General features: G+C 48.8%; 8 protein-coding genes across 8 annotated transcripts; 3 read left to right on the top strand and 5 right to left on the bottom strand.

The window, feature by feature from the left end:
• Nucleotides 1-12: 12 nt before the first annotated feature.
• Nucleotides 13-965, bottom strand: BDV38DRAFT_262632 (HIT family protein; the record flags this gene model as incomplete). Its single annotated transcript, XM_032056118.1, has 2 exons — nucleotides 672-965; nucleotides 13-569 (listed from the first exon to the last, which is right to left on the bottom strand). Coding segments are annotated over exons 1-2 (554 nt in total), but the record flags the coding sequence as incomplete, so codon positions are not given.
• A 12-nt stretch (nucleotides 966-977) lies between these two features.
• Nucleotides 978-2814, bottom strand: BDV38DRAFT_262631 (Mob1 family protein). Its single transcript, XM_032056117.1, has one exon. The coding sequence runs from the start codon at nucleotides 2205-2207 to the stop codon at nucleotides 1182-1184; it is 1026 nt and encodes a 341-aa protein (XP_031908018.1). The 5' UTR covers nucleotides 2208-2814; the 3' UTR covers nucleotides 978-1181.
• Nucleotides 2815-2834: 20 nt separating this feature from the next.
• On the top strand, nucleotides 2835-4738 carry BDV38DRAFT_226582 (CobW family GTP-binding protein). The gene is made up of 6 exons (XM_032052867.1): nucleotides 2835-3135; nucleotides 3189-3272; nucleotides 3319-3330; nucleotides 3416-3512; nucleotides 3563-4082; nucleotides 4151-4738. Exons 1-6 carry the CDS (start codon nucleotides 2994-2996, stop codon nucleotides 4511-4513), a joined length of 1218 nt encoding a protein of 405 aa, XP_031908017.1. The 5' UTR covers nucleotides 2835-2993; the 3' UTR covers nucleotides 4514-4738.
• On the bottom strand, nucleotides 4703-8134 carry BDV38DRAFT_262626 (uncharacterized protein). Its single transcript, XM_032056116.1, has one exon. The coding sequence runs from the start codon at nucleotides 7938-7940 to the stop codon at nucleotides 5298-5300; it is 2643 nt and encodes an 880-aa protein (XP_031908016.1). The 5' UTR covers nucleotides 7941-8134; the 3' UTR covers nucleotides 4703-5297.
• Nucleotides 8135-12985: 4851 nt separating this feature from the next.
• On the bottom strand, nucleotides 12986-16700 carry BDV38DRAFT_226498 (endopeptidase La). The gene is made up of 3 exons (XM_032052866.1): nucleotides 13574-16700; nucleotides 13306-13523; nucleotides 12986-13250 (listed from the first exon to the last, which is right to left on the bottom strand). Exons 1-3 carry the CDS (start codon nucleotides 16536-16538, stop codon nucleotides 13086-13088), a joined length of 3348 nt encoding a protein of 1115 aa, XP_031908015.1. The 5' UTR covers nucleotides 16539-16700; the 3' UTR covers nucleotides 12986-13085.
• A 138-nt stretch (nucleotides 16701-16838) lies between these two features.
• BDV38DRAFT_262620 (putative mitochondrial DnaJ chaperone (Mdj1)) lies at nucleotides 16839-18962 on the top strand. The gene is made up of 3 exons (XM_032056115.1): nucleotides 16839-17161; nucleotides 17226-18478; nucleotides 18536-18962. The coding sequence occupies exons 1-3, from the start codon at nucleotides 16967-16969 to the stop codon at nucleotides 18699-18701; spliced, it is 1614 nt and encodes a 537-aa protein (XP_031908014.1). The 5' UTR covers nucleotides 16839-16966; the 3' UTR covers nucleotides 18702-18962.
• Nucleotides 18963-19503: 541 nt separating this feature from the next.
• bro1 (putative signal transduction protein BroA) lies at nucleotides 19504-22614 on the top strand (the record flags this gene model as incomplete). The annotated part of the gene is made up of 3 exons (XM_032061004.1): nucleotides 19504-19766; nucleotides 19838-21434; nucleotides 21490-22614. 3 exons carry the CDS (start codon nucleotides 19504-19506, stop codon nucleotides 22612-22614), a joined length of 2985 nt encoding a protein of 994 aa, XP_031908013.1.
• An 815-nt stretch (nucleotides 22615-23429) lies between these two features.
• Nucleotides 23430-24271, bottom strand: BDV38DRAFT_275492 (uncharacterized protein; the record flags this gene model as incomplete). The annotated part of the gene is made up of 2 exons (XM_032058040.1): nucleotides 23430-23903; nucleotides 24050-24271. 2 exons carry the CDS (start codon nucleotides 24269-24271, stop codon nucleotides 23430-23432), a joined length of 696 nt encoding a protein of 231 aa, XP_031908012.1.
• Nucleotides 24272-26659: the final 2388 nt, after the last annotated feature.

The following is a 26659-nucleotide window of genomic DNA, read 5'->3' as shown; positions in this document are numbered from 1 at the left end:
AATCCGCGAAAAAAAGAGAGAAAAAAACAAGGTATCTCACGCAAATAACAGTAAAGAAAAAAAGGTCTATCCATCTATACATACAACACACCAACTCAATCAACCTCCTCCACCTCCATCTCCTTCGCCAACATCCTCGCCTCCGCCTGCATATCCTCCATACTCCTCGGCCTCCTCTCCTCATTATCAACGGCCGGAAATCTCGTCATCCTCTGCCGATAATGCCTCCCTAAGTCCCCCTCCTCCCCATCTAGCATATCATAAACCGCATCCGTCCCTCCCCGGGCATCCAAATCCGCCTTCTTCCTCGGGATAATATGCGCATGCACATGCGGCACGCTCTGTCCCGCCTCTACGCCATCCTGCACCGCAATGTTGAGACTACTTGCGCCATAGACGCGCTCCACCATGCGGCCCACACGGCGGACAGTCAGGAAGAGGTCTGTTGTTTCGGAGGGGGTGAGGTCGGAGACGCGGGGGACGACGCGGCGCGGGGAGACGAGAACGTGGCCTGGGAGGATGGGTTTGAGGTTGACGAGGGCGAAGGACAGGGGGGTTATGTGGAAGACCTGGGTTTTTGTAGGATCGGTTAGTGTTTTTGAGGGGGATCGGGGGGGGGGGGGGGGTTGTATGTTCCTGGAGGAGGGAGGGGAGCTTTTTTATTTACTTACCTGAGATGTGACGACGAATGGACCGAAGTGGATCGGTCCTTTAACGGCGAGAGCCATTGTGGATGGGGAGTCTTCGGTGGGCATGTAAAGGTAGGTTTTTTGGTTGGCGAGTTTATGAGGGTTTCTTATGACTAAAAAGGGGACAATTTGACTGTGAAATGGTTGTTGAGGTGTTCGAAAGTTGGAGGCGGCGGCGTCATTGTTTATGACCGGTCGAGTGGATCTCGGACAAGTCCATGAAGCTACATTCAACGGAACAACACCGCATTTGTTTACGAATAGCTACCGATTCAGTATAGGCAATGGGTATCATTAATCACTCGGATACGCGAATTCATATATTACATATCAGTAACCTTCCTCATCCAGTTTGTCGGTAAAAAAAAGAAAGAAATAACAACGTCATCGATGCGAGGCATGATAGTGATGCAAGGCATATTACAATCGTAGTATAGACACATGGCATGGCATCAGAAGGAAATGAGTATAGGGTTCTGTTGAATGCAAGATTTACGTCTCTTTCGCCGGCTCAGACACTGCTTCAGCTTCTTGATCGGTTGTCTGTTTTATCTCTGCCCCTGGTTCTAATTTCGGGACCTCCTCGGTTGAGGCTGTTTCGGGCTCATCCTTCTGCGCATCGCTTCCCTCGGTGCTAGGCTTTGATTCCCCCTGTTCGATTTTCTTGGTATCTGCGTCAACTGCTTGTGGAGCTGCCTCCGTCTCTTCATCATCTTGTACTTCTGCAACGGTAATTTGTGACTCGGTGCTACCAATCGGCGCTTGTTCGCTAGAGGTCTTGGTTTCTTCACTGACAGCTTCCACGGGTGGCTGAGGTTCTGGTTCCTTCTGTGCCTGTTCTGCCGCCTTTTCGGTTTGTTGCTGTTTTGGCTGCTGCTCGTCATCCTCGGCGCTTTCGCTGATGGTCGTGACATCGCGGATAGTTGTAACCCGAGAACTTGTTGACGGGGTATTCTTGTGACGTCTCGTGGTCGCCGACGGTGGCTCTTGCAGTGTGGCAGCCAGCGGACCTTCATCCTCCTTCCGCAGTATTGTCATTCGACGCCCGTCCATCTGCTCCTCTGCCGGTTGAACGGGATCGGCGCCCTCCGCCTCAGCCGGAACGGTGTAATTGTCTTCTGGTATCAGGCTGTATAGATCACAGACCGTCTTGAAAAAGATATACAGCCCATCGTGGCCTTCGACCTGCCAAAACACCTCCCGATGTTGAAACCAAGCGTGCGCAAAGATGCGATAGAGGCGGCGGAAGATGTTGGTCAAATGTCTCATGCTCGCCTGTGGACCACCACCTGCCTCCGAGCCTAGTGTAAGACGGCTAGGGAAGTACTTGGGTGATGTGAGGATGTTGGTTGCCCAATCTAGGGTGTGGCAAGAATAGTCGATAGCACAGCACGATTTAGGCGGATCGTGGACGGCACAGAGATACTGCCATTCTGACGCTCGCATTTCTGGGCATGTCTGTGCGGAGCAAGGGGGGTTTTCGGCGAAGAAGGCAATGATCAGATTGTTTACTTTCATTGTTAGGAAGCGGCAAAGCTCATAGAGCCAAAGCGACCGGTCAACGCCCTCCGGGGGCTCTGCAAGCTGGATGGCAACCTCCCGGTTGATCGGGACGACAGTGTCAGATCCCTCGGGTCGGGTGTAGTGGTTATAGAGGGCTTTAAGGTGCTCTTGAAGCTGAAAGGAAGAATCGAGCTTTGGGGGAGGCCTAGTCAGCGGAGGTGCGGCGCAATCTGCTCTTGTTTACATACCTGAGAGAGAGGGACCAGAGGCGGGCCAACTGCCATATCGACAGATTTGGTCCCTGGTCGAATTCTCCGAGTTGAACCACCGTCAGCTCCATGGGAAGCACCTAGTAGCTGTTCTGCATCCTGACCAAACGACTCGCCGACCGACGGCGATTTGGGGCCGATCTGAACCTCTGTAAACGGAGGAGGACTGGGTAGGCGCGGGGAGCTAGCCTGAGAAGCTCCCGCAGCAGCCATGTCTAGACAATTGCAGAGCTTGAGGTGATATAAAAGAATGAATTAAGAAAGAGAAAAAAAGAACTGAACGAAAGTTAAAATGAAGGGAAGAAAAACAAGCTGTTAAGGAGAGATGGAGAAGGCGCTTAGGCCAAGCGGAGCTTCTGGAAGGAGTGACGGGAGGGAGACGGAGATTCCACCGGCGGAGCTCATGACTAGACAGTGCCCTAAGCCCTAGCTAATCCTCTCTGGGTAACGTCATTCCGTCAATCAGATCATCTACTGTATTTCCCCATACTTCGGGAATCTCTCGTGGAGCGACCGGATAACCTGATTCATCATGTCAGATATAGAAGATGAAGAAGCCCCTCCAGCGCTGGTAGATGTCTCTCAGCTCCCAGATGCGGAACAGCAAGAGGCGGCTAACACCTCATCCGCGGAGGCCCCGTCGGAGAGTCGGGTGCCTATTACGCTTGTAACCGGTATGAGTTCGATGTATATACTTCTAGGGACTGCCAGCTGACAGCTTGTCAAGGGTATCTTGGCGCAGGAAAAACTACACTGTTAAATTATATTCTCAATGAAAAACATGGCAAGAAGATCGCCGTGATAATGAATGGTTGGTGTCCTAGATCTGTCATGCGATCATCACTAAAAAATTGTAGAGTTCGGTGACTGTAAGTCATATAGAATGGAAACGCATAGCGGGCAAGAATATGTAGACCGCTGGGGGACCAGTGCTTACGCTAATACGTAATTAAGCCACGGACATCGAGAAGCCATTGACGGTAAACCAGGATGGCCAAGAAGTCACCGAGTGGATGGAAGTCGGAAATGGATGCATCTGCTGCTCAGTCAAGTAAGTTGTTCACACGCCGTATATCAATACGACTGACCAAAGACAAATAGAGACTCTGGCGTAATGGCCATCGAGTCCCTCATGGAGCGCCGAGGAACCTTCGACTACATCCTGCTGGAAACAACCGGCCTTGCCGACCCAGGCAATATCGCTCCTGTATTCTGGGTCGACGATAATCTCGGCAGCTCCATCTACCTAGATGGAATCGTCACTCTTGTCGACGCGAAGAATATTCTACATCTTCTAGATGAGCCGACTCCTGAGGAGACAGTGTCCAGTCACGAAAAAGAACAAGGCCATGACCATGCTCATTCGGGACCCGTACTATCCATGGCCCACATGCAAATTTCGCATGCGGACGTGATCATCCTGAATAAGGCCGATCTTGTTACTCCAGAGGAACTCGATAAAGTCCGAGATCGAGTGCAAGCCATCAACAGTGTCGCTAAGATCCATGTAACGGATCACAGCAAGACACCCCAGATTGAAGGCGTTGTGTTGGATCTGCATGCCTACGATCATTTGGCTAGTCTGGATTTTGGCGAGAAGGGACATAGCCATATTGACCCGGTAAGTCGTTCTTCTTGATCGGGCTTTCCCCCCTCAACTCGAGGATCTAACCAGTTCAGTTTTACCAGGCCATCTCTACAATCGCAATAACAACCCCACCCATCCCATCTGAGAAGATTCCGCTCGTGGATGCCTGGCTCCGCTCCGTCCTTTGGGACTCTTCTCTTCCCTCTGTGGAATCTCAATCTGAGTCTCAGTCTCATCCAGCTGATTTCGATATTCACCGCCTCAAGGGCATATTGATCACAAATGATGACTCCAGTAGGGTTATTCAAGCTGTCCGAGACGTATTCGAGATTAGGGATGCCGAGCCAACGTCATCTGATGAAGGCCAGAAGCAATGTAAGATTGTTCTCATTGGCCGAGGACTTGGGCCAGATGCACAGCCGTGGCAAAGGAGCTTTGAGGCCTTCCTGGAGAGGGATGAGTAGTACGGGTCAATAGCGGGAACATAGAGTGGATGAGGCGTGCTGTATGGTGTAGAGTGTCGGGATTCCAGAATATGACGATGAAGGTCCATGTGAACAAAGTAGAGCTATGATGAGTTGAATAGAGTCGATTAGACTCGTGTAGCAATGCCGTCTAGGCTAAGGCTGTCTCGTGTCCAGTAAAATGAATTACATCAGTCAAGACTTTCCAGTTTGGAATTCCTAAACCGAGATTGAACGTACCAAATCTTTTATTGAATTAATACAGCCATGGCCATGAGGGACTTTCACCGGTGTCAATCAATATACATAAACTTCTTTCAATAACAAGTAGCCCGGCCATTTGAATGTCATCATATCATTCGTGAGAACAAGGAAAAATAAAACGAAAACTGTTTCTGCTTTTAACGAAAGAAGACGAGGTGGGTTCGACCCGGCAATTTTATAGCAGAGGAAAAGGAATGAAATCGAGAGACCCGAAAGCGAAAATAGGAAGAAAGAAGAAAAAGAAAAAAAATAAAACTCAAATAACAAAAATCAACAAACTCCAGTTTCGCCGACATGCTCGCTGTTGCAGTTATAAACGATGAATCAAAAAGCCACGCCAAATAAGTATCTATACAGCGCAAAAGCGTGGGAAATGGGTATCGCGCACTGCTTTGCCCCATTTTGGGACCGCAAATCACAATAACAACCTGAGTCTGGATCAAGAAGCGGGTGCTCTTTTGCTTATCACAAATGTCACCTTGCAGTGACACTGAATTTCCGTCATACGGAGGTCAGAGCTTTATTTTGAAAATGCCGGATTTATGGGTAAATGCGAATCGCTCAGGTAAGGCGTGTTTTGGAGAATCTGCCGAGGATATCCTAATGCCGACCGAACGGTCAAGGGAGAAAAGCGTTCTGCATTACCCTCTATCAATTTTGATTCTGGCAAGCTGAGGGCAGGATTAATAGGTAATATGGAATGCAACAGGGAGGATACCGAACGTGAAGGCATCTGGCTGGACCAGTCCTGATCACGGATCAGTGCATGGCCTAAATCTGGCACAGTTGCCGCGTACGGGTCGGTAGATTGGGTTGCCGCAGATAAAGGGGATTCTCCACAGTTCGCAGAGTCTGGGGACAGTTTCTTTGTAGAGCTTGGCCCAAACGAGCAGGCTGGATGGCTGCCAACGCCTGCAAGGGACCCAGATAAAGTGTCAGCCTCCAATGGCAGTAAGTTTGCTGCCCGATCCAGAGAAATATCACGATAGTGAGGATCGAGATCCGCGTCGAGATCAATTTCGTTGTCTCTGTCCCCTTGAGTAGACAGGTATGTACGTGTCTGGTCACTCCCCAGGTTTGTCGGGAACGGTGTTGGAGCGGTAGATGCTGTTAGATCTATATAGTTCCCCAAGCTGTGAGCACTCGGCCTGATGTTGGCTTCTAGAGGCTTGCTGTCTCGCCTTTCTCTAGTCCTGCCTCGTTGCTCTTCTTCTTCAAATCCTGCAAGAGGATTTGGGTCAAGACATTGCGGATCGTACCCACCGTCCGGTGATACCGGAGCATTGAGATGCCATCCCGTGCTATCTACAGGCCCAGCATGATGATTTAAGAAAGTTCCCGGAGCCGCAATGACTCGGTGGTTATATAATGGCAAAGCACCATTATTCAGCCCTATCCCATGGCTCATATGTCGCGGATACATCAAGGGAGGAGGCTGCTCCGTTTGTATATATTCGCGCGGGAAAAAGTTTAAAAGTTCCTTGGCTGATAGCCGGTCTCGAGGCCTTGAGCTCAAGCAGACGGCCACCAGCCTTCGATAGTAATCTGGTATATCCACGTCTGGACCCAGTATTAATGGATGAGGTTGCCGTTCGGGTTCATCCTCTTCCATCGCCAGCGCCCATAGCGTCATTCCTAGCTGGTAAAGATCTGTCTTGACTCCGATATACATGGAGATCCGCTGGTTGCTTTCAATCTTCGCAGCAATTTCAGGAGGCTCCCATCCTACAGGGCAGCCTCGTCGGTTGATATCTATGATTTGGGCATCATCGTTGGCATCCACCACAATATTCGACAGAGTAAAGTCCCCCTGCACATAGCCAGCCTCGTGGATCTCACAAAGACCCCGAACAATTTGTTTCGCCCAGCGCTCCCGTTGTTCCCATGAGATTGTACCTCGGTGCTCGTACAGAATATCAACTAACGCCCCCTTCTCCGCGAAACTGATGAGCAGGCCCTTGACCACTTCTTCGTGTTCGTCGACGACCACTCCTTCCACCTGCACAACGTTCGGGATTTCTTGCAATGCATGGAGCGCGTTGATCTCGTATAAAAACTCATCCACCGTGTCAGGGCCGGGAATCTCCTTTTTAATGTAAGACTTCCCATTCAACCGTACATTGTACACAAATCCCGACAAGTGCGCCTCAAAGTGCAGCTGATCCTCTCGGACAAGTCGAGAGTCGGGCAAGTGGCCAATGCAGGATATAGGTGGGTATGGGATGATCTCGTTAACGTCTTCCGTTACGTGTACGTGCAATCGGCCATCTCGAGTTTCCAACTTCAGATTCGTGACCGTGTCGTAGAATTGGATTTCAGTTAATGACTCGCGGATTGATTCATAGATCCGGGCGCATTTGTCTCGTTGGTAGCGTAGTTCCTTCAGGTCTTGCTCAAGCGAATCGGGAGGGGCGCCGCGATAGTCGCAGGAGATGGTAACCCTTCGCCACCGATTGGGCGTCTCTGCATATGTGACGAAGAACTTTTCACGCTCGGAGCGGTCGCGAAAGTGCATGCTCAAATTCAAAATCCACCGTTTCTCCAACTCCATCTCGATGATATCCTCGGGCGGCTCTTCGGGGGCTTCCGTCATAGCTGGATAGGGGTCCCATTCTGAGCGGAGATCGCTTTCCTCATTCGCTTCTGGAAGCTCTTCAACCGTGGTCTCGTCCGGATTGTGCCAGGGAACCTCGGGAGCGGACAATCTGGGGTCGACAGTGGGCGGTGGAGACCGGCTCCGAGTCCGCTGGGCGCTCAGTGTGCGAGGTCGGTCGGCGGAAGCGGCACGACGGGGCTCTGGTTCCAGGGGGGCTAGATTGTCACGTCGCTCGGAATTCTGTCTTTTGAATGTAGTGGACCTAGGAAGACCGACGCCGACCTTTCTTGAGAGTTTCCGAGTGAGGTTGTCATGAGGTTTGGTGTTGCCGGCATTGGCATTGTTTGGATCATTGATGCTGTTATTTTTGTTGTGATGATTGGGGAAGGAAGCGCCCCCCGCAGTGGACTGGGAAGAGTCTCGATCATCACGACCCAGCCATCTGCGCAAACCAAAGCGATGCCACATGCTCTGTTTGGGACGAGGAAGGTCGGCCTTTTCTGGATCCAGCAAAAGACCCAGAGACCTAGTCGGACTACAAGAACTTTCTGCGATCGAGATGGCCATACGGCACGGCACAATTGCTAGTCCGAGGTCGTGCAAGGAATGAGTAAGACACCCCAGTGGCTGGTATGGCGATGTCCATAAGAATCGAGACGGATTCGCCCTTGAGTCAGTAGTGTGGGATTATTTCGCTTGGACCTAGGGGAAAGGCAAAAAAAAAAAAAAATGAATAAATAAAATAAAAAATAAAAAAAAAATCTTATTCAAGGGGCGGCTCGAATTGGCACGGCCTGGTTGTGAAAATCAGGAAAAGAGACTATGGAATGAAGAAAAAGATTATAAAAATAGAGTAATTAAAGTCAAAAAAGGAAATGTAAATCGTTCAACGAGAAGTCGGTGAGTGACTGAAGTTGTTGTTGTTCGTCCAGGGTTTTGGCCTCTGTCCCACTAGTCGCACAATGTCGGATATCACTGATGAGGACAGTGAGCAGCAAAGTGATCAATGTTCATGGAAGGAGAGAGAGTAATTGATAGATAGATTGATAGATAGAATAGACAAATAGGATAGGTACAGATAGGAAAAAGGATGGTGGAAGAAGATGAGAATATTGTGACAATGCAATCAATTGATCGGCAAATGTTGACTGTTGCCCAGCTGCACGGGCTGGTTGGTGGTTATCGTCAGTGGTGGTTGGGTTTGGGTTGTTTTGAAGTTTGTTGGAGGGTTTAACGGTGCATTTGCAAAGCCTTCTGACTGGTTTTAAGGGTCAAGGTCACTACGATAAGTGCATTAGGTTAATATTCAAGGCTGTCGGTACCTAACGGGAGGAGTGAGAGCACTAGTAGTACGACTGGTTACTCGACTTACTACACCGCCTGCAAGACCACCCCCCATCACCATCTTAACAAGATGGGATGACAACAAGAATAAATAAATAAATAAATTTTGGTATTGAAAATTAAAATATAAAGATTAATTCAATATTAAAAACAAAAGCCAAAAAGGGGTGGGGGGAGGAGTGAATTACTTATGGAAAACCCAATGGAAAATTCGTGGAAGAAATCTAATGCACAAATCAAAGGCCCTTACGTCCGATCGGATCCCCAAAGCGTCAATGAAAGACAAAACAAAAAGTGGAGATGCACTGCGGCCTGACAGTGCCTGAACCATCCCAGTCATCCTCTAGCAATGATGAGACCAATATTATTGACCGCTATCCACAAGGTATGCCATGTTGATTACTGTTTCAGTTTCTCCATACGTCATCATATGAGGAGAGTCTCTCATTAACCCGAGCATGGCGGCTCATCGAGTCTGTCTATCATAGCAGAGTCCCTTGAGGTTAGGGCCCAGACTACTACTAACCTTTTTCCTCGGTAATATCAGCCCTATCAAAGAGTCTCGTTTCAGTTCCACGCCCGAACGTTTGGAGTATAGATCATGATGCATATGATCACATTAGTGAGTATTAATTTACCATAAAATATTTAGTACGAAATTAGCACGAGAATCGATAGGAATAATAAATATCAACATATCAATCAACACAATCCACTACTGCAAATGCATAGCCCAGGTTCTTCTCGAAGTCCGGTTCCTGCTCACCAAATATTCGATCCACCCTATAGCTTCCCTCTATGAGGTGGTCCCAATGACCTTCGTCGATGAGATGGGTTCGCCTTTATTTAATTGTTGTCGTATGCTCTTCTCGACGAATACTCTCCATGGCTCCATCCCAACTAGCCGAGCCTGTCGCTCTAACCGCCAATATGGGTATAGAGGAGCGTTCACGGCCACGCTGTCAGGATAGAATAAAATTTTCACCCCATAAACAGTTCTATCTCACCAGATATCACCCCTCGGGGATAAAGATTGAGCCTACTAAGAGTCTTACTGTACATAGACTACTGACTAGTGACGAGTAGCAAATAGTGATAGTTTCCATTCGACATAAACTTTTTCAAAGTGATGCTCCCGTAGAACAACTCAACCCCTCGCAATGCATCCAATCATCTTCCTTCTAGCTCCCTCGACAACCAGTCTCCAGAGAGAACCCTCCCGATGGAGGTCACGTTCTTTCCTACAGATACAGGACAACTGTTGCATCAACGATGACACCTCGTTAGTTGTCTTTCATTTTCCCAATTTTTGTCTCATACCCCCTTGTGAGGATCGATGTTAATTAAACAAGCCTCGGGACACTTTGTGCACCTGCAATGGTCGTCTATCTGCGGCCGAGCTGCAATTCGATGCTCTCTCATCATCGACACTCACTTCTTCATAAGACCCTCGAATATATTCACAAGAATAGACCATTTTGACGCGGACCGGATGCTGATCGTAAAGGACAGGTAGTCAAGATACGCTGCGGAGAATACAGGGTCCCCCCAGCCCACGTTCTTCTTTGGGACTCCTGCATTGGGATGGCATCATTGGTCTTCATTCAGTTGTCGACACGCTGGGGACGTGTCCTCGGAGGGTTGTTCAAAAGATAAGCCCCAAATGTTGATTCGTTCCCCACCGACGGTTGTCTACTAAATACTATCCAACCGTACCGTTGAGGTTAATGGGCATGGCTTCCTTTCCCGTTCTAGTCGCTAGAGATCATCACCTGACATGCCAGTATATCTTTTGAACTGGACGTCAGACAACCGACACTAGCCGCAACTCAGCCTCAATGCTGTATAGCTGATGGTGGGTTGGAATGCGATGATGCGAGGCCTGAGTAAGATTTGCTGATTTTCATTCCACCCTGAAGAGAATTGGGTTAGCAGGATAATCCCACCACTGTCCAAGACACCTCAGACTCCATCCCCTTCCACCTGAGGTAGCCGTTCATCTCAAGATCTCTCAGATACATTACACCATACGATTCTGATATGATGTCAGATAAACGGGTCATTCGATCTACGCTATACCATTGTTACGCTGCCAGATGTCAGTGTTAGAACCCTGAAGAGTTAGCTGTGAAAGCAAAGTCAGCCAAACTTGAACTTTTGTCTCTGACTACTTCATTGGGCCAGATGTTACCCCGTACGTGGGTCGCCACCTTACTGGTGCGTCATATGCTGAGGAAAGATTTCTTAACAGGCGTTGTCTTCTCTACCAACATTCATTGTGATAGGAGTGCCCTGATCCACCGCAATTCCCCTTAGTTCAAATTCCAATGTGCCAGGAGCTTTGCAATAGACACCAGCAAGCCGGCCTGGTACGTATTAAGCCAAGAGATGCAGACCCTGGTTTGCTGAAAATTATCCGAGGTCTGCATTAGACGCAAAGGCAAGATTGCAGTCTTAAGTCTTGACTCCATCAGAAAAAGTTTCCGAGCACATGAGGCAGCAGAGCTACAATTATAATGAGTGGTGGCTTGAGTAAGCCCCTACACTCTAGCTCAGTCTACTTTCAAATAAAATCTACCTATTGGAGTTAGATTACTATTCAGGCTTGCTCAGATCTAGCATGCATCCTTGATACGTGCGAACAATGCAATAATCATGACGGCTAACAACTCCTCGCAGGCTGTTCATATCTCTCTCAATGTCGACAATATATACTACACCAGGATTCAACAAAGTAGGACCCCGCATTGAGCTTTACCTCTAGAGGCCACCACCTATTTAGCTTACGGAAAGCATCAAAGAGCAGAAACCATCTATGAAGTGCCAAATATCTACACCAGCAACCATTCCCTACCATGTCAAACGCTTCCTAATTCCGTCCAACAACCCAGCCACAGCGTATATCCAAAAGTAAGAAAAATAGAAAAAAGTAAACCACTCCAAAAACCAGCCCTGAGCGTATAATTATAGCACACAAAGTAGCCCATTGTAACACACACTCACTCACACACACACAATATCCCCGGCTACCCACTTCCCGTATTCCCGCTACACTCATCGGGTTGGCAACCCCCAGCACCAGATGACAACCAACACAACCACCCCAATAGACACTGACCCGGGGACTAACCCAATACCAACTGGTCCCCCCACCAGTCTGCCGAGTAACATAACAGCCTAGGGCCCAACCCGTAACAGCCCTGAGAAACCTTGAGATTTAGCCGACGGTCACGACATGAGTTTAGTTCCAGGTAAACGCATGCAATTTCCAGGCTTGTTAGCCTATAGATAAAGATTGCAGAGCTGACTGTCCGACGCGTTTGAGCGTTATATGGAACCCAACGGACCTAATTCCAAGAAATGTCAGGGCGAAAATACGACATAGACTCGACGACAGGTGTTCAGTAACAGGGTATGTACTATAGTTGTATACGTCGGCGACACCTAAGTCCAAGCTACACCGGTTCGGCCTTAGTGGGAGAGGGACCGGTGTTCTTACCATAGCTTATGTTTGGTCGGGACGTTTATGGATTTGGAGACGTATGTAAATGATGTGTGGTGGTCTTTTTCTAGGGCAAAGTTGGACATGTACCGTCAGGTAGATCTTGTCGCTGCTAAGTACATTTATAGAAGAATTGATTTCGGTCCTTATCTCTCTAGATACTCTCCTTGATCACAGCCGTGACAGGGTCTGGGAATTGGGCTTTCAGCCATATCTATTAGTAGCTTTCGGGATCATGAGGTGTTGCTACAGAACTTGAGCTGCAGCTGTTCCCTCGATTTCTCCTAATCGTCGCCTTGGCGCATTTAAATCAAAAGTCGAGCGAAGAGAATCATGACAATGGTGAAGGGGGAAAGTAATGATACAAATTAGGACACTGTTTAGTTTATTAGGAACTCGACTGGACTACAGTTACCAAGCAATCGTTTCCTGGTCCCGTGGGATGTGATCTTGCTGATTCTGTGATAGACGCTTCTTTTGACGTGATTGTTTCATACTATAATATCGTAGAAGAGAGATATATATACATAAACATACATACAAGAGATGATGGCATCCATTTCACCTTCTCAATCAGAGTGGAGTGGTCGTTTGGGGGTGACTTCTCTTCTATCATAGCCGTTTCACCGGGTATTGAATCCGAGGAAATCACTTCTATCGCATCCATGGCTGAGTCCCAACTCAGCTCAAATACAAATCTTTCAGTGACACATCAATGAAGCAAAAGCAAAAAATAAAAAGAGAGGGAAACTCCGACCATGCATTCCGCGATACAACGCCTGTACGTGACCAGAAAGAAAAAACACCAAGGTACCATGGCAAGCGTAGTATATACCAAATTAGATCAAGAGCATCAGGGAACTAATTCAGTCATCGTCCTCGCTGTCCTTAGTCGACTTGTCCTTGGACTTTTCCGCAAGCTCCTTCTGCCAGATGTGGTTCGCTGCGTCCTTGTCTAGACCGGTAAAGAGTAAGTCGAATACCTCCGAGTACCAGCTCACTGCATGGCCTTCAATGCCTTCTTTGATGTTCTGAACAACGGTTAGATCTTGAAGCCAGAGTTGAAACAGGAAACCAATTACTCACCTCAGGCAGCTCCAGCCAATCCGACGTGTTGTCGGCGGGGAAGATGATCTTTGTGGCACCAGCACGACGAGCAGCAACGGTCTTCTCACGCAATCCTCCGATACGTAAAACTTTGCCAGTCACCGTCAATTCTCCAGTCATAGCAATGGTCGGGTCGAGAGAGTGATTCAGCGCCAAGGATAGAAGGGATGATGCCATTGTAATACCAGCAGATGGACCTAATACTGTTAACAGGATGTATAGGGAATAACGCAAAAATGTGACTTACCATCCTTTGGCACGGCACCCTCCGGGCAATGCATGTGAAGCCTTGCCTTCTCGAAGAACTTATTCTCCGGGAACTGCTTAGCCAGCACCGACTTGGCGAAGGAGTACGCGATATGGGAAGACTCTTTCATCACATTTTGGAGATTGCCGGTGATTTCGATACCCGGTCGGGATTCGGAAGTCAAAGCGTTCTCCAAAATGGACTCAACATACAACGCCGCGCCTCCCATACTGGTCCAAGCAAGGCCCATTGTGACACCGGGTGGGAAGGTTTCATACAGCCTGTCGGACGTGAAAACCGGGGGTCCAACGTAATCAGTCAAGCTGTCCTTGCCGATGCTGAGCTGCACCCCTTCTGGGACTTTAAGGGCAACACGAGGTGTTTCAGTCGTTGCTTTCTCTGATTCGGTGGTGGCGTTAACAGAGTCAGCAGACTCGCTATCCTTCTTTGACTCCTCCTGTGCAGCCTTGCCCTCATCGGTTAGAGCCTTGTCCTCGGCGAGCACATCCTCTCCAAGATCACGCACGATCTTAAAAGCAGCCTTGCGGTATACTTTCTCGATCTGCTTCTTGAGATTTCGAACACCACTTTCACGGCAGTAAGACTTGATGAGTTCCTCAATTGCTTCCTCCTTCAGAGTAACATCGACGTCCTTCAGGCCCGTCAATTCCCTAGCAGCAGGAGCAAGGTAGCGCTGGGCAATAGCCATCTTCTCATCCGCAACATATCCGGAGAGCTCAATGAGCTCCATTCGATCGAGGAGAGGGCGGGGAATCGTATCAGTAACATTGGCCGTGCAAACGAAGAGAACCTTGGACAGATCCACTGGGACATCCATGTAGTGGTCCAAAAAGGAGGAGTTCTGCTCCGGGTCAAGAAGCTCGAGGAGTGCAGAAGACGGATCCCCTTGGTGGCCCCGCCCGATCTTGTCTATTTCGTCAATCAAGATTAAAGGGTTTTCGGTCTGACATTTCTTGAGGGCTTGGATGATGCGTCCCGGAAGGGCACCAACATAGGTTCTACGGTGCCCCTTGATTTCCGCAACATCCGTCAAGCCACCAACGGAAAAGCGGTAATACTGCCTGTTCAAGGCCCGAGCAATTGACTTTCCAATACTAGTCTTTCCAACACCAGGTGGTCCCACAAGGCAAAGAATCTTGCCTTCCACGGTTCCGCGAAGTTTTCCGACGGCGATGAACTCAAGAATACGGTCCTTGACATCCTTCAAGCCATAGTGGTCTTCATCTAAAACGGTCGTTGCGTTTTGGATACCAAAGTTCTCAACACTCTTCTGGCCCCACGGTATCTGTGTCAACCAGTCGAGGTAGTTGCGGGTGACATTGAATTCTGAAGCAGCCGGTTCCAGATGAGCCAGTTTATTAAGTTCCTCATCAAAGACCTTCTTGACAGCTTCTGGCATAGCAAGCTTCTCCGCCTTCTCTTTAAACTTTTCAACAAGCTTGTCTTTACCATCGGATTCAATACCTAACTCTCTCTTGATGCCCTTCATCTGCTCCATGAGCCAGTACTCACGTTGGCGCTTCTGAATCTTAGCCTCCACATCCTTGGAGATCTTTGACTGAAGTTGAGCGTTCATTAACTCCTTCTTCAGCACCACTAAAGCTTTAGGAAGTCTCTCCTCAATATTCATTATTTCAAGGACCTCTTGCATCTCATGCAGTTCTCCGGCAGAAACAGCAGCTGCAAAGTCAGCCAACTTAGATGGCTCGTCACTCAAGTTCCCAGGGAACTGGTCGGTGTAGAAGGCAGAGATCTGATCGCGGAACAGGGGATTCAGGCTGGCGATTTCCTTGCAGACATTGACAATCTCACTGGTCACTGCACGAATAATGGCGCTCTTCTTGTCATAGGGCTCCTCCGCCAGATTCTCTACGTTAACCAAGCTGACTGGATACTTTCGCAAAAACGATGTGGGCTCGTAGTGATCCTTGGGTGCGAGTTCCTGTGTTCCCTCCTCAAAGCTGGCTACAACGTCACCTTGTTTCTCAGACGGCTTGTCTTCTGTGGCAGAAGCCTTCGTCGATTCACTGGGTGGCAACAAGGACGAGAGCTTGATGCGTCGGTGAGGATAAAGCACAGCTGTCACGCCACTAGCTTCTCCGCGAAGAGGATAAGCAGCAGTGATCTGAGCGAACACTCCAACATCGTATACGTCATCAAGGTTTTCGATCACGTCTCCATCAGCGTTCTCATCCTTGAATAGGAAAGCTCCCACATAAGGCTGCCCACGCTTCATCATGTCCTGGATAGCCATTGCCACATTCGGATCTCGGATAGTAATAGCTTTGTAAAAGCCCGGGAATAACGGGCGCTTCGCGATGGGAATAGCCATAACCTGAGGATAGACTTCAGGAACAGAAGGCTTCTGCAAAGCCTTGTCACTGGAGCCCTTCTTGCCTTTCTTTCCACCATCTTCATTACCTCCGCTGCTTGCGCCACTAGGCTTGGAATCTGAGCCGCCACTGACAGGGATAGGGGACGGCTGCTCATTGGAATTTCCCCGGCCTTCAGCTACATTATTAGACTTCTTTCCATCATCCTCCTGCCCTCGTTGCTCCTTGTCCACTGTCTGCTTCTCTCTCCGTTTTGTAGATCCCGATGTCGGAGCTCCAGATTCTGTAGATGAGCCATGTTTCCCTGACTGATCGGCTACTCTGCGTCGAGATTCGGAAGTGCGTTCAACATCCTTATCCTCGTTCTTTTCCTGCTGTTCTTTATGGTCCGGATCTTCCTTGCCGTCTCCGGGTGGGGGTTTCTCTCTTCGGCGAATGGAGCTAGATGAGAAGCTGCGGGACGGAGGGAGAGCGCGGGAGAGGCGCGACGAAACTAGGATTGACCGGGCACTAGCATTGTATCTCGGCGAAGTGAGCAAAGGCCGGATAATCAATGGACGCGGTGTCTGGTGGAGCGCAGCTCTCCAGGGGAGGGACTGGCCGCGGAGCATGCTATAGTTGTAGCTGCGAATATGGGAGGACGAATTAGGGATATAGGGAGAATATAGTACAGAAAATAATACAATAATACAAAAACCCTCACTGCAAGATTAAAAAAGAAAGAGGGATACGGAGAGAAATGTGAGGTTTCGGGAGCAATGGTCAGACAGCAGCTTAGTTGAGGTAGAGTGATTGATTACCGAAGCAAGAAGCCTTTCATCATCATCGTCTCGGTACATTGTTTCTCCGGTCGGGAAACTTTTTCGAGCGGAACGACTCGAAGCTTCTAAGTTTCCCCATATCAGGAGGCGGCAAAACTCGGCTTAAAACACCCATTGGCGTGCTCTGGTTTTCCAGGTCAACACCATTGATTTTAAATCATCCCCCTCTCCTCCTGATCCAGTCTGTCCGTTGGGTTAATGCCCGTTCATTTCACATCATGAGCGCTACTTCCGCCGCAATGCCCAAGGCCGCGGCTATTCCCGCCCGTTTACTCCGAAGTACATCACGACAATATTCGAAGAGCCCGGCAACCAGCGTTCGGGCTTACCATGTCTCACCGACTTCATCAACTGACAAGCGGGTTCGATGCGGTGCAACTAATAAAAAGCAATCTGTGTTCTCCTCGTCAAGGGTAAGTTGTCTATAAACCATGTTCATCATCGAGTCATGACTGATTTCACTTCTGGTCTATATAGATCTTCCATACTACTGCCTCCCTTGCCGCGATTCCCGACCCATATAAAGTATTAGGAGTCGAGAAAAATGCATCCGCAGGCGATATTAAGAAGGCCTACTATGGAATGGCCAAAAAATACCACCCGGACACCAACAAGGAAGCAAATGCTAAGGAAAAGTTCGCGGAGGCCCAGTCAGCTTATGAGTTACTTTCCGATCCCAAGAAGCGTGAGAACTACGACCGGTTTGGCTCCGCAGCGTTCGACCAAAACGGTGGCTTCGATCCCAGCGCAGCCGGCGGTAATCCGTTTGCAGGTGCCGGTGGATTCCATGGATTTGGCGGTGGCTTTGGAGGTGGTTTTCCTGGTGGTTTTGGGGGAGCAGATATCAATTTTGAGGATCTCTTCGGTGCTTTCGCAGGCGGCGCACGTCGTGCCGGTCGAGGCCGACGGGGGCCGTTCCAAGAGATTTTGGTAGGTGAAGACATTGAAGTCCAAACCAACATCTCTTTTATGGAAGCCGCAAAGGGTACGACAAAAGATATTGTTATCACGCCTTTGACATCATGCGGTACATGTAGCGGTGATGGACTTAAGAAAGGCGCCAAACGCACCCAGTGCCGTCAATGCAACGGCTCTGGAACTCGTGTGCACTTTTTGCAGGGAGGCTTCCAGGTGGCAGCCACTTGTGATGCCTGTGGAGGTGCAGGCATGTCTGTCCCAAGGGGCTCGGAGTGTGGCTCCTGCAATGGCAACGGTGTGGTCAGAGGCAAAAAGACTGTACAGGTTGACATTCCAGGTGGTGTAGAGGATGGCATGCGCTTGCGAGTGAGCAACGAAGGAGATGCACCTCCCACCGGAACATCTGCCGCACCCGGAGCGCGCACACAACGAGGCGACCTGTACGTGTCCATTCGGGTCTCTCCTGACCATCGATTCAGCCGTTCCGGTTCCGATATTCTCTATACGGCTCAGATTCCCCTTACGACTGCTCTTTTGGGTGGTGAAGTAACCGTGCCGACCCTGGATGGTGAAGTTAAGATTAAAGTTGGCACGGGCACTGGTACCGGCGACAAGATCACACTGTCTGGAATGGGTATGAAGCGGCTTGGTAGCCGTACGAGTCGCTTCAGCCCTACTGGTGATCTCAAGGTCGAGTTCAAGGTTGCCATGCCAAAGTACCTGACAGGTAACCAGCGGACTATCCTGGAAGTTCTTGCCGATGAGATGGGTGACAAGACCGCCAAGCGAGTCATGGATGTTGGAAAGGATAGGTGAGTTGCGCAGGTTTTGGACAACATTGCCTGCCACTGGTACTGACGAAAATACAGCCCACCATCCGGAGGGGACGCTTCCACGGGAGACTCCAAAAATGAAGGATTTCTCAAATCCGCTTGGCACAAGCTCGTGAACAAGTGTGAGAACTCACCCGAAGAATCGAGCAAGAAGGAATCAGGCGACAGCAGCAAGAACAACGGCGAGAAGAAGTCGAACTGAAAGGAGTTCAAGTGACATACATAATCAAGGCTTCAATATACTTCCTTCAGGGTCATGTTATCACTACGTATTTGAATTTTTTTGTCGCAATATCATAGCGCTGGCGAGATAAGGGGTTTACCATTTACGAGAGTTGGGAAATTTTGTGTCTGCGTTCATTTCGATCGTTTGGGAGAAACGGTTGTGTGTCAATAGAGAGACGGGGGCTGTATGTATGTATGTATGTATGTTTGTATGTATAATTAGACCTTACGCACGAAAGACATTCTCTACTTCTTCTATATTATATGACGGGGGGTGCCATGGAAATCAGGCAAGGAAATTTATTTAAGTAACTAATTACTGGGGCGGTTATTCAGCCATATAGGCGCCTGAGGAGTCGATGGGCCACAGCGTCATTAAATTGTAAACTAAACCAAAGTCGTTGCCTTCCAACCTTCACCTTTAGTTTTCCAACCACCATCCTCTCCAACACGATTTGGTCTGTTGTCTCTTCCAATCTCATTTCATTTCATTTTTACGTATATTATCACCAGGTTCGGATATCTTCCCCCTTTCCCCGGTGTCCCCACTGATCTTAGCTAACGACCCTCAGCTACGTTCCGCTAACCTTGTTGAACCTCCTGCCTTCCTTACCCCACAGCTCTCCATTGCCGATAATTCTCCCCTCCTCTCTTTCACCGCGCAAGCCCACCCAGCTTTTCTTTCGCCCTCACACCTCCGGTTCGGCTCCGTTACTTTTTCTCCGTCTGTGGATGGGAGCTTCCCGCTCCTTCCGACCTACAAGATGGTTCAGTCGCCAATGATCTCATGTCCACTGAAGCAGACCAACGAAATTGATTGGATCCAACCACTCAAGGACTATATACGCCAGAGCTATGGTGAAGACCCGGAAAGATACGGCCAAGAATGCGCAACCCTCAACCGATTGCGCCAAGATATGAGAGGCGCGGGGAAGGATAGTGCGACAGGGCGCGACCTATTGTACCGGTATTATGGGCAGCTGGAGCTCCTGGATCTGAGGTTTCCTGTGGATGAGAATCACATAAAAATATCATTTACTTGGTACGTGTCTGGAATTTCTGATCGCCTTCTTCTTGTTACTCAGCCCCCTAACATAAGGTATCTCGTTATAGGTACGATGCATTCACACACAAGCCGACCTCTCAATACTCCCTAGCTTTCGAGAAGGCCTCAATAATTTTTAACATATCCGCCGTCCTGTCCTGCCATGCTGCTGATCAGAACCGGGCGGAGGATTCGGGCTTGAAAACCGCCTATCACTCATTCCAGGCGGCCGCGGGAATGTTCACCTATATCAATGAGAACTTTCTACACGCACCGTCGACCGACCTGAACCGAGAGACTGTTAAGACTCTGATCAATATCACCCTAGCCCAGGGTCAAGAGGTCTTCCTCGAGAAACAAGTGGCCGACCACAAAAAAGTCGGCTTCCTTGCAAAACTCGCCAGTCAAGCAGCTTATCTATATTCACAGGCCGTTGAGGGGATGCAGGAGTATGCGAAGGGCGTCTTTGAGAAGGTCTGGGTGGTTGTGGTTCAGGCTAAAGCGGCGCATATGGCTTCGATGGCTTCTTATTACCAAGCCCTGGCTGACAGTGAGAGCGGATCGCATGGAGTGGCCATTGCCAGGCTTCAGCTAGCCGAGAAGAACTCAACTGCTGCATTGAGTTGGGCCAAGTCCTTCCCATCATCCGTACCTCCCAATTCAAACCTGAGCGCTGAGTCGGGGTCTTATCTGTTGGACATCGTCAAATATCACCTTGCAACTGTACAGGCTAAGCTCTTGACATTCACCAAGGACAATGATTTTATCTACCACCAACCAGTTCCAAACGAAGCAGGCCTGTCGGCGGTTGCAAAGCTGCCTGCGGCAAAGGCCATCCCAGTCAGCGAGCTCTATCAGGGACAGGATATCCAGCGGATCATCGGGCCGGATATTTTTCAGAAACTCGTACCTATGTCCGTCACGGAGACAGCCAGTCTCTATGACGAGGAAAAAGCTAAGTTGATTCGGGCGGAAGCGGAGAAAGTTGAGACAGCAAATGGGGAAATGGCCGCGAGTCTGGACTATCTGAAGTTACCTGGAAGCTTGAACATTCTCAAAGGCGGAATGGACCAGGAGATGACAGTTGACGATGAGTTCCGACGATGGTGCCAAGATCTTGCGGGACATCAATCTTTCACCAAAGCTTTTGACGGTCTGCAGGAGCGCAAATCAGAAGTTCTGAGCCAGCTGGATCAATGCGCTAAGCAACTTGACCTGGAGGAAAGTGTTTGCGAAAAGATGCGCTCTAAGTACGGGCCTGACTGGAGTCAGCAGCCTAGTGCAAGGCTGAATACTACACTACGCGGCGATATACGCACGTATCGGGACACTGTCAATGAAGCCAGTGCCAGCGATTCTCAACTCCTCTCTACGTTCCGACAGTATGAGTCGGACTTTGATGAGATGCGATCTGCAGGAGAAACAGACGAAGCCGATGTACTGTTCCAGCGAGCTATGATCAAGGCCGGGTCTAAGCTTGGCAAGGGCAAGAATGGTCATGGTAGCCCGTACGCACCAACATCGGAAGGAAGCCTGATAGACGATGTTTACGACGAAGGAGGACTTTCAGTAGCAGAACAGATTTCCATGGTTGAGTCCATTCTAAAGAAATTGAACCTGCTCAAGCGAGAACGGTCCCAGGTCCTGAAAGACCTGAAAGAGAAGGTATGTATATGCCCAGAAGATTCAATCCTCTCCCAGGCTAATATTCTAGTTATAGGTTCATACTGATGACATTTCAAATGTACTCATACTGAACAAGAAGTCCATTGCTGGGCAGGAGGCGCAGCTTTTCGAAGCTGAATTGGAAAAGTTCCGCCCTCACCAAAACAGGTTGCTTCAGGCCAACCATAAGCAAGCCTCATTAATGAAAGAGCTCACTAAAATCTATGGCGACTTGCTCCAGGACAAGCGCGTGCGAGCCGAACAGTCGAAATATGAAACTATAACTCGTCAAAGAAATACAGTCATGGCGCGGTATAAAAAGGTATACGATGCGTTCAATGGCCTGCTGTCGGGCGTTAGGCAAGCACAGACTTTTTACACGGAAATGGGCGACACAGTGGAGAGCTTGCGGAAGAATGTGGAAACTTTCATCAACAATCGGAGGTCGGAAGGCGCTCAGCTTTTAGGACAAATCGAACGCGAGAAGGCGAGTAGTGCGACAGACCAGGAGGATCGCGAACGGGAAAAGCTCAGGCAGTTGATGGAGCGTCTTTCCACAGAGCCTAAGCCGTCTTCTTCCTCATCTTCAGGAGTGCCGGCGAAGGTGAAGTCTCCTCCACCTCCTGTCCAAACACCCAGCTATCCGGGACCTGGCATATCTTCCCCGAAGATGTCGCCGCGTTATCCGCCTGTCACAGCACAGTCTCATGGACCGCCTCTCTCTCACTCCCCAGCACCTTATAATCAATACGCAAACTCTGGAGCCGGCGTCTCATACGTGCCGGGCCAACCCTTCCAACAAGGGGCGGCAGCACCGCTAACTGAGAGTTATAACCCCATGGCCTATCCATTCCCCGCCTCCGCCTCGCCTCCTCCAACCCAACAATACTTTTCGTCAACACCCACCCCATACAGCGGCTATTCCAATCCAACTCCACCCACTGCACCCTCGCAATTTATGCCCCAGGGGTACGTTCCGCCTCCTCCGCCACCGCGTCCCCAGCAAACCACGTATCCCCCATCCACCGGACCCTTTCCCTCTGGCCCTGGCGGGTACGCTCAAAGCAGGCCGTACGGCTCGAGTCAGCATCACAAAGTGCAGTCACAATCTTCACAGTCGCAAGGCCAGCCCGCACCCCCGTCAGCTGATCCTTGGGCTGGTCTCAATGCATGGAAATAATTGGTTGCCCATGCGACAGCTGGATTATGAAGTATGATAGACTTATGGACCGGAAATTTGCATTCAGGCGTTATGTCTACTCTTTTTCGCTGATTATATGCGCTAATGCTGTTTGTTTCCCTTTTGTGCTTATTTTATCTTCGCGGGGCTCTTGCCCTGCGAGATATAGTTAAGTCTTGAAGCCCAATGTATGCATATATATACATAAATCATGATGAGGAAAATGCAGACATGTACTGGATTGAAATGATGTGATCATAAGCAACGAACATCCTCCATTATATGCTAACATGAGAGGCCAAACTCAACACACCTTGATAAAAGTACAGTAAAACTCAGAACTCCATTATTATACATGATACTGTACATGACATAGTAGATTAGAGACCTCAGCCCAGATATACGGAGTACCCTAACACCCAAACAGCAATATTAGTAGACCTGAGCAAACATCTGCCGAATCCAAGATATTCAAAAATATCAGTTAAGTCTTGGGGCTGTATCCTCTTTCGTAAGTCCGAGAAGAGAATTTCTGTATCAAAAAAGAATAATCATAAGAATAAATTAAGTAGGACCAGAAAAATAAAATCTGCGCCAATGGGTATCATAGAAGAGGGGATCAGTGCGAATGGTGGCAGAAGACTCCGAAATCGTAGTATATCTTGTGCAGAGTGACGTAGGCAGCGATCGCCGGAAGACCCAAAAAAAAAGGTGGTCCCCGGACAGGTGTATGAGAAATCCCAACAAAACACCGATGTATCAACCAATATAATGAAAGAAAAACAAAAAATGAGTATACGCGAAGAACAGAACGACTAGGGTTGAAACCTCAGACGAAACTGTCTCCCTCTGCCTTCTTCGCGAACTTTGTACAAAAACCGCGCAATGGCCTCTTGCTCCGCGAGGCCGGCGCTATTGAAATGTTTGCGGACGGTGAATGCGAGGTGATTTTTGCTCACGCGGTCTTGACCAATGATATGGTTTAGGGCATTCTTTCCTTCAATCGCGCTTTTATTCTTAGGATTGTGTCCCGACGGGCCTTTTGTGCCATTGGCCCTGCTGGCGATGTGGGGGTGATGTGCTTTTTTGGTGTTGGTCTGAGAGCCGTTTGTGTTCTGGCTTTGGCGGAGGTGAGCCCGTTGGGCAGCGATGGAGGTAGGGGATAGGAGGCCGATTCCTTTGGAGAGGAGGAGCTGGGAGTACTCGGTGGGATATGCGCTGGGTGAGGGTATCTTGTAGGCGTGTCGGTAGGAGTGGAGGAATTCGAGAGGCATCTCAGACCAGTGGATCTGGGACACGATTGGATGTTAGCAATTTTTTTTTTAAAAAAACAAGACAAAATGAATTATACAAATAAACAGCACAAGAGTACTATATAGTATAGAAGAGAGATACACAGAGGTTATTTCATGTATTTGGCGGTAGAATAACTTACTTTGGGCTGATTGTCTGACTGATCGCCATCTCCCATAGGGGCGCTGGTGACATTGGCGACACTGGCGGAAACCTTGACATTGGAGGCAGAATTCACCGCCGCAGAGCTGTTTGCTGCCTTGCGACCTTTACCAGTGCCAGTCTTATGCTCTCTTGTGGTACTAGAGCCTTCGGATCGAGAGTCATCGTGAACGGCTGTCGCACGCTGCCGCGGGGGAGCCATGGTGACAGCAGAAGGACACAAGAACGGACGAACGAGGGAAGGGGAAAGAGAGCCGAGCCGTTCGAAGGCCCGTGAAAGAAGGGCAGGTCCTATTAGAGGGTCCTAGTCACAACTGTCGATATAGTTGAGCAGTATCCAAGAAACGTTCATTGTAGGCTACTAGTGAAGCATGAAAAAGAAGAACTTTTGGAGAACTATCGGGAAAGCGGGCAGACGCGGCAGAATCGTCGAGGCGCGACGACATCATTTCTGCTTTCGGTAATATTGCCGAATGTATAGCCGTACAGCGGCAGTTGAGAAGAACTGAACTGTTCTATGGGAAACAACTCCAGCGCCCAAGATACTTTGTTATATACAACCTGATCAGTGTATCTGCTTGGTATAACTCCTCCAAAGCACTCAAAGAAGCTGCGAGTTGATTGGGAAGTGATTCACGACTAGCAACACTGGGTAGCCGACCCTGCTAGATAAATATATTGATCTGATGATGATTCAGTATTGATTATAAACCGCCATCTGGTCATTGACTCTGTTGCAAAGGTGACAACAGTTGTACAGGACCCGGAGAAAGATACCATTCTACTCAATTAGCGGGTCAGGCCATGCCCAACCATATAGCCAGTCTCGTTCCTCAATGGCTCACCATCGTGTGTGGGTGGGATAGTATACAGAAGAGGCCTTCCCATGGTTTCTGTGGGATCAATGGGCGCTAAGATTGCACGGCGTGGTTCAATTCGAATGAAATCCCCAACCCAATCAGATTGGACGTACGGTTACTTGATGTGCACCAGAGCTGCTTCGATATATATGAAGGCACAAAATGGCATCACGATGTAGGCCTATGACCCCTAGTTACTGATGGCTTCTCCACCTCCCATCAGATTGTATACCCAGACAATTGCATAAGTAATGCACACTGTCCATTCAGAGCCAGCATGTATAGGGCTAGGAGCCATAGCGCATACAGCAAGCCGAAGCGGCAGTAGTTAAGCGTAGCTGTACGTCGATATCAGACCAAATGTTATGGATAGCTGATACGCTAAATTCTATCACAAGTTCTTCTCAATGCCGAGGAGTAGCAAGAGATGATACTTCACTACCGAGACCTGAGTCGTTGAGGGCATTTGCTTTCACGTGTCTTGACCAAGGCATGTGATTGAAGTGGTGGCCTTCTCGTGCCCTAATAGACAGGGATTAGTTTAGGTCTCTGAAATAGTTCTATGAATTTACCCCAACAATCAGATATGATGGGTCAGAGAAAAAAAAAAATCCCAAAAACAGATCATTGGAAATGTAACGCTAAACGCAGATAACCATAAATCAACTTTTTCTAGCGTCAATGGAGAAGAAAAAATTTTCTACCCCATTCTCACCGCTATCCAACCGCAACGGGTCCTTAAGAACGTCGAGACGGTAAAGAAGCAAGTGAAAAAAAGGTCCGCAGAGGAAAACTTTAGTACCCATTAAAAAACCGGACAGTGTCCATGGTGAAATGCCGAGGAATAATGGCATAGTGGGCAGCCTCACTGATTGATAATCTATATGGTAATGGAATAGAAAAGGGAAAGGAAAAAAGTTACAAGATTACCCAAAAGAGCAAACCCAACCACTGGGATAAATCTCAGGTCAAACCAGGAAGAGGAAGAGCGCCGTGTCCAGTCATTCGGCCTCAGACCACCACGGGACTCGGGACGGACTCGGCAGAGGACTAAGGAGGAATTGAGTCGGGTCGGACATGCCGAGGGAAAATTGCCTCAGCGGATGTATGAAAAAGCCTTACGACCGGAAGTCCGTTTAGTATGGAGTGATTGGGGGACGGGTAGTGTGGTAAAAAAAAAATTCCCCTGACACGGAGCACCTACTCAGTACTGGACTAGTGTGGATGAGGGGGAAAAGAACTTTCACCGAGGAACCCTTTGGGGTCTGGAGAGGAGGGGAAAAATTTCTTTAGTGACAGTGGCCAGCGGTCTATTAGGGTCCTTAGGTAAGGAAATTTCTCCGCAATTCGCTGATAAAAACTCCCTTTCGCAAGAGTGCCCCAGAGGGAAGAAAGTCCGGCATTCCCCCGAAATCACCCGATGGACCGTATCACTCTTGCAGGTATTTTGCCTCCGGCTCTTGTTCGTGCAAGAGGTTCTGGACTGTCAATTCTTTTTTTTTTTTTTTTTTTTTTTTTTTTTTTTCTTTTTTCTATTTCTTCAAGTTTCAGTCGGCCCCTCGTTAATCAACATCTTAAACTTCACTAGGTGGCGTACACTGAATGACAATTGTACATGAAAGCTAATAACACAAACCTATTGCTTGATGGCACCTCTTGTCTTCCTGATCTGAATATCTGCTAGTACCGAAGCCTACCAGGCTGAGATCCAATCAGCTCAGTCAACCATC

Source organism: Aspergillus pseudotamarii (assembly GCF_009193445.1).
Source record: "Aspergillus pseudotamarii strain CBS 117625 unplaced genomic scaffold BDV38scaffold_94, whole genome shotgun sequence".
NCBI classification, from domain to species: domain Eukaryota; kingdom Fungi; phylum Ascomycota; class Eurotiomycetes; order Eurotiales; family Aspergillaceae; genus Aspergillus; species Aspergillus pseudotamarii.
Note: the sequence above shows the minus strand (reverse complement) of the source record. Positions and strands in the feature narration are given on the sequence as shown.

Bases quoted from the DNA above. Each gene is read 5' to 3' on its own strand.
- BDV38DRAFT_262620 (XM_032056115.1), top strand. From the start codon at position 16,967: ATGAGCGCTACTTCCGCCGCAATGCCCAAGGCCGCGGCTATTCCCGCC. The intron at 17,162-17,225 runs GTAAGTTGTCTA...TGGTCTATATAG, and splicing joins CTGTGTTCTCCTCGTCAAGG to ATCTTCCATACTACTGCCTC. The intron at 18,479-18,535 runs GTGAGTTGCGCA...ACGAAAATACAG, and splicing joins ATGGATGTTGGAAAGGATAG to CCCACCATCCGGAGGGGACG.
- BDV38DRAFT_226582 (XM_032052867.1), top strand. From the start codon at position 2,994: ATGTCAGATATAGAAGATGAAGAAGCCCCTCCAGCGCTGGTAGATGTC. The intron at 3,513-3,562 runs GTAAGTTGTTCA...AAAGACAAATAG, and splicing joins TGCATCTGCTGCTCAGTCAA to AGACTCTGGCGTAATGGCCA. The intron at 4,083-4,150 runs GTAAGTCGTTCT...CAGTTTTACCAG, and splicing joins GACATAGCCATATTGACCCG to GCCATCTCTACAATCGCAAT.
- BDV38DRAFT_262631 (XM_032056117.1), bottom strand. From the start codon at position 2,207: ATGAAAGTAAACAATCTGATCATTGCCTTCTTCGCCGAAAACCCCCCT.
- BDV38DRAFT_226498 (XM_032052866.1), bottom strand. From the start codon at position 16,538: ATGCTCCGCGGCCAGTCCCTCCCCTGGAGAGCTGCGCTCCACCAGACA. The intron at 13,524-13,573 runs GTAAGTCACATT...TAACAGTATTAG, and splicing joins GGGTGCCGTGCCAAAGGATG to GTCCATCTGCTGGTATTACA. The intron at 13,251-13,305 runs GTGAGTAATTGG...ACCGTTGTTCAG, and splicing joins ATTGGCTGGAGCTGCCTGAG to AACATCAAAGAAGGCATTGA.
- BDV38DRAFT_262626 (XM_032056116.1), bottom strand. From the start codon at position 7,940: ATGGCCATCTCGATCGCAGAAAGTTCTTGTAGTCCGACTAGGTCTCTG.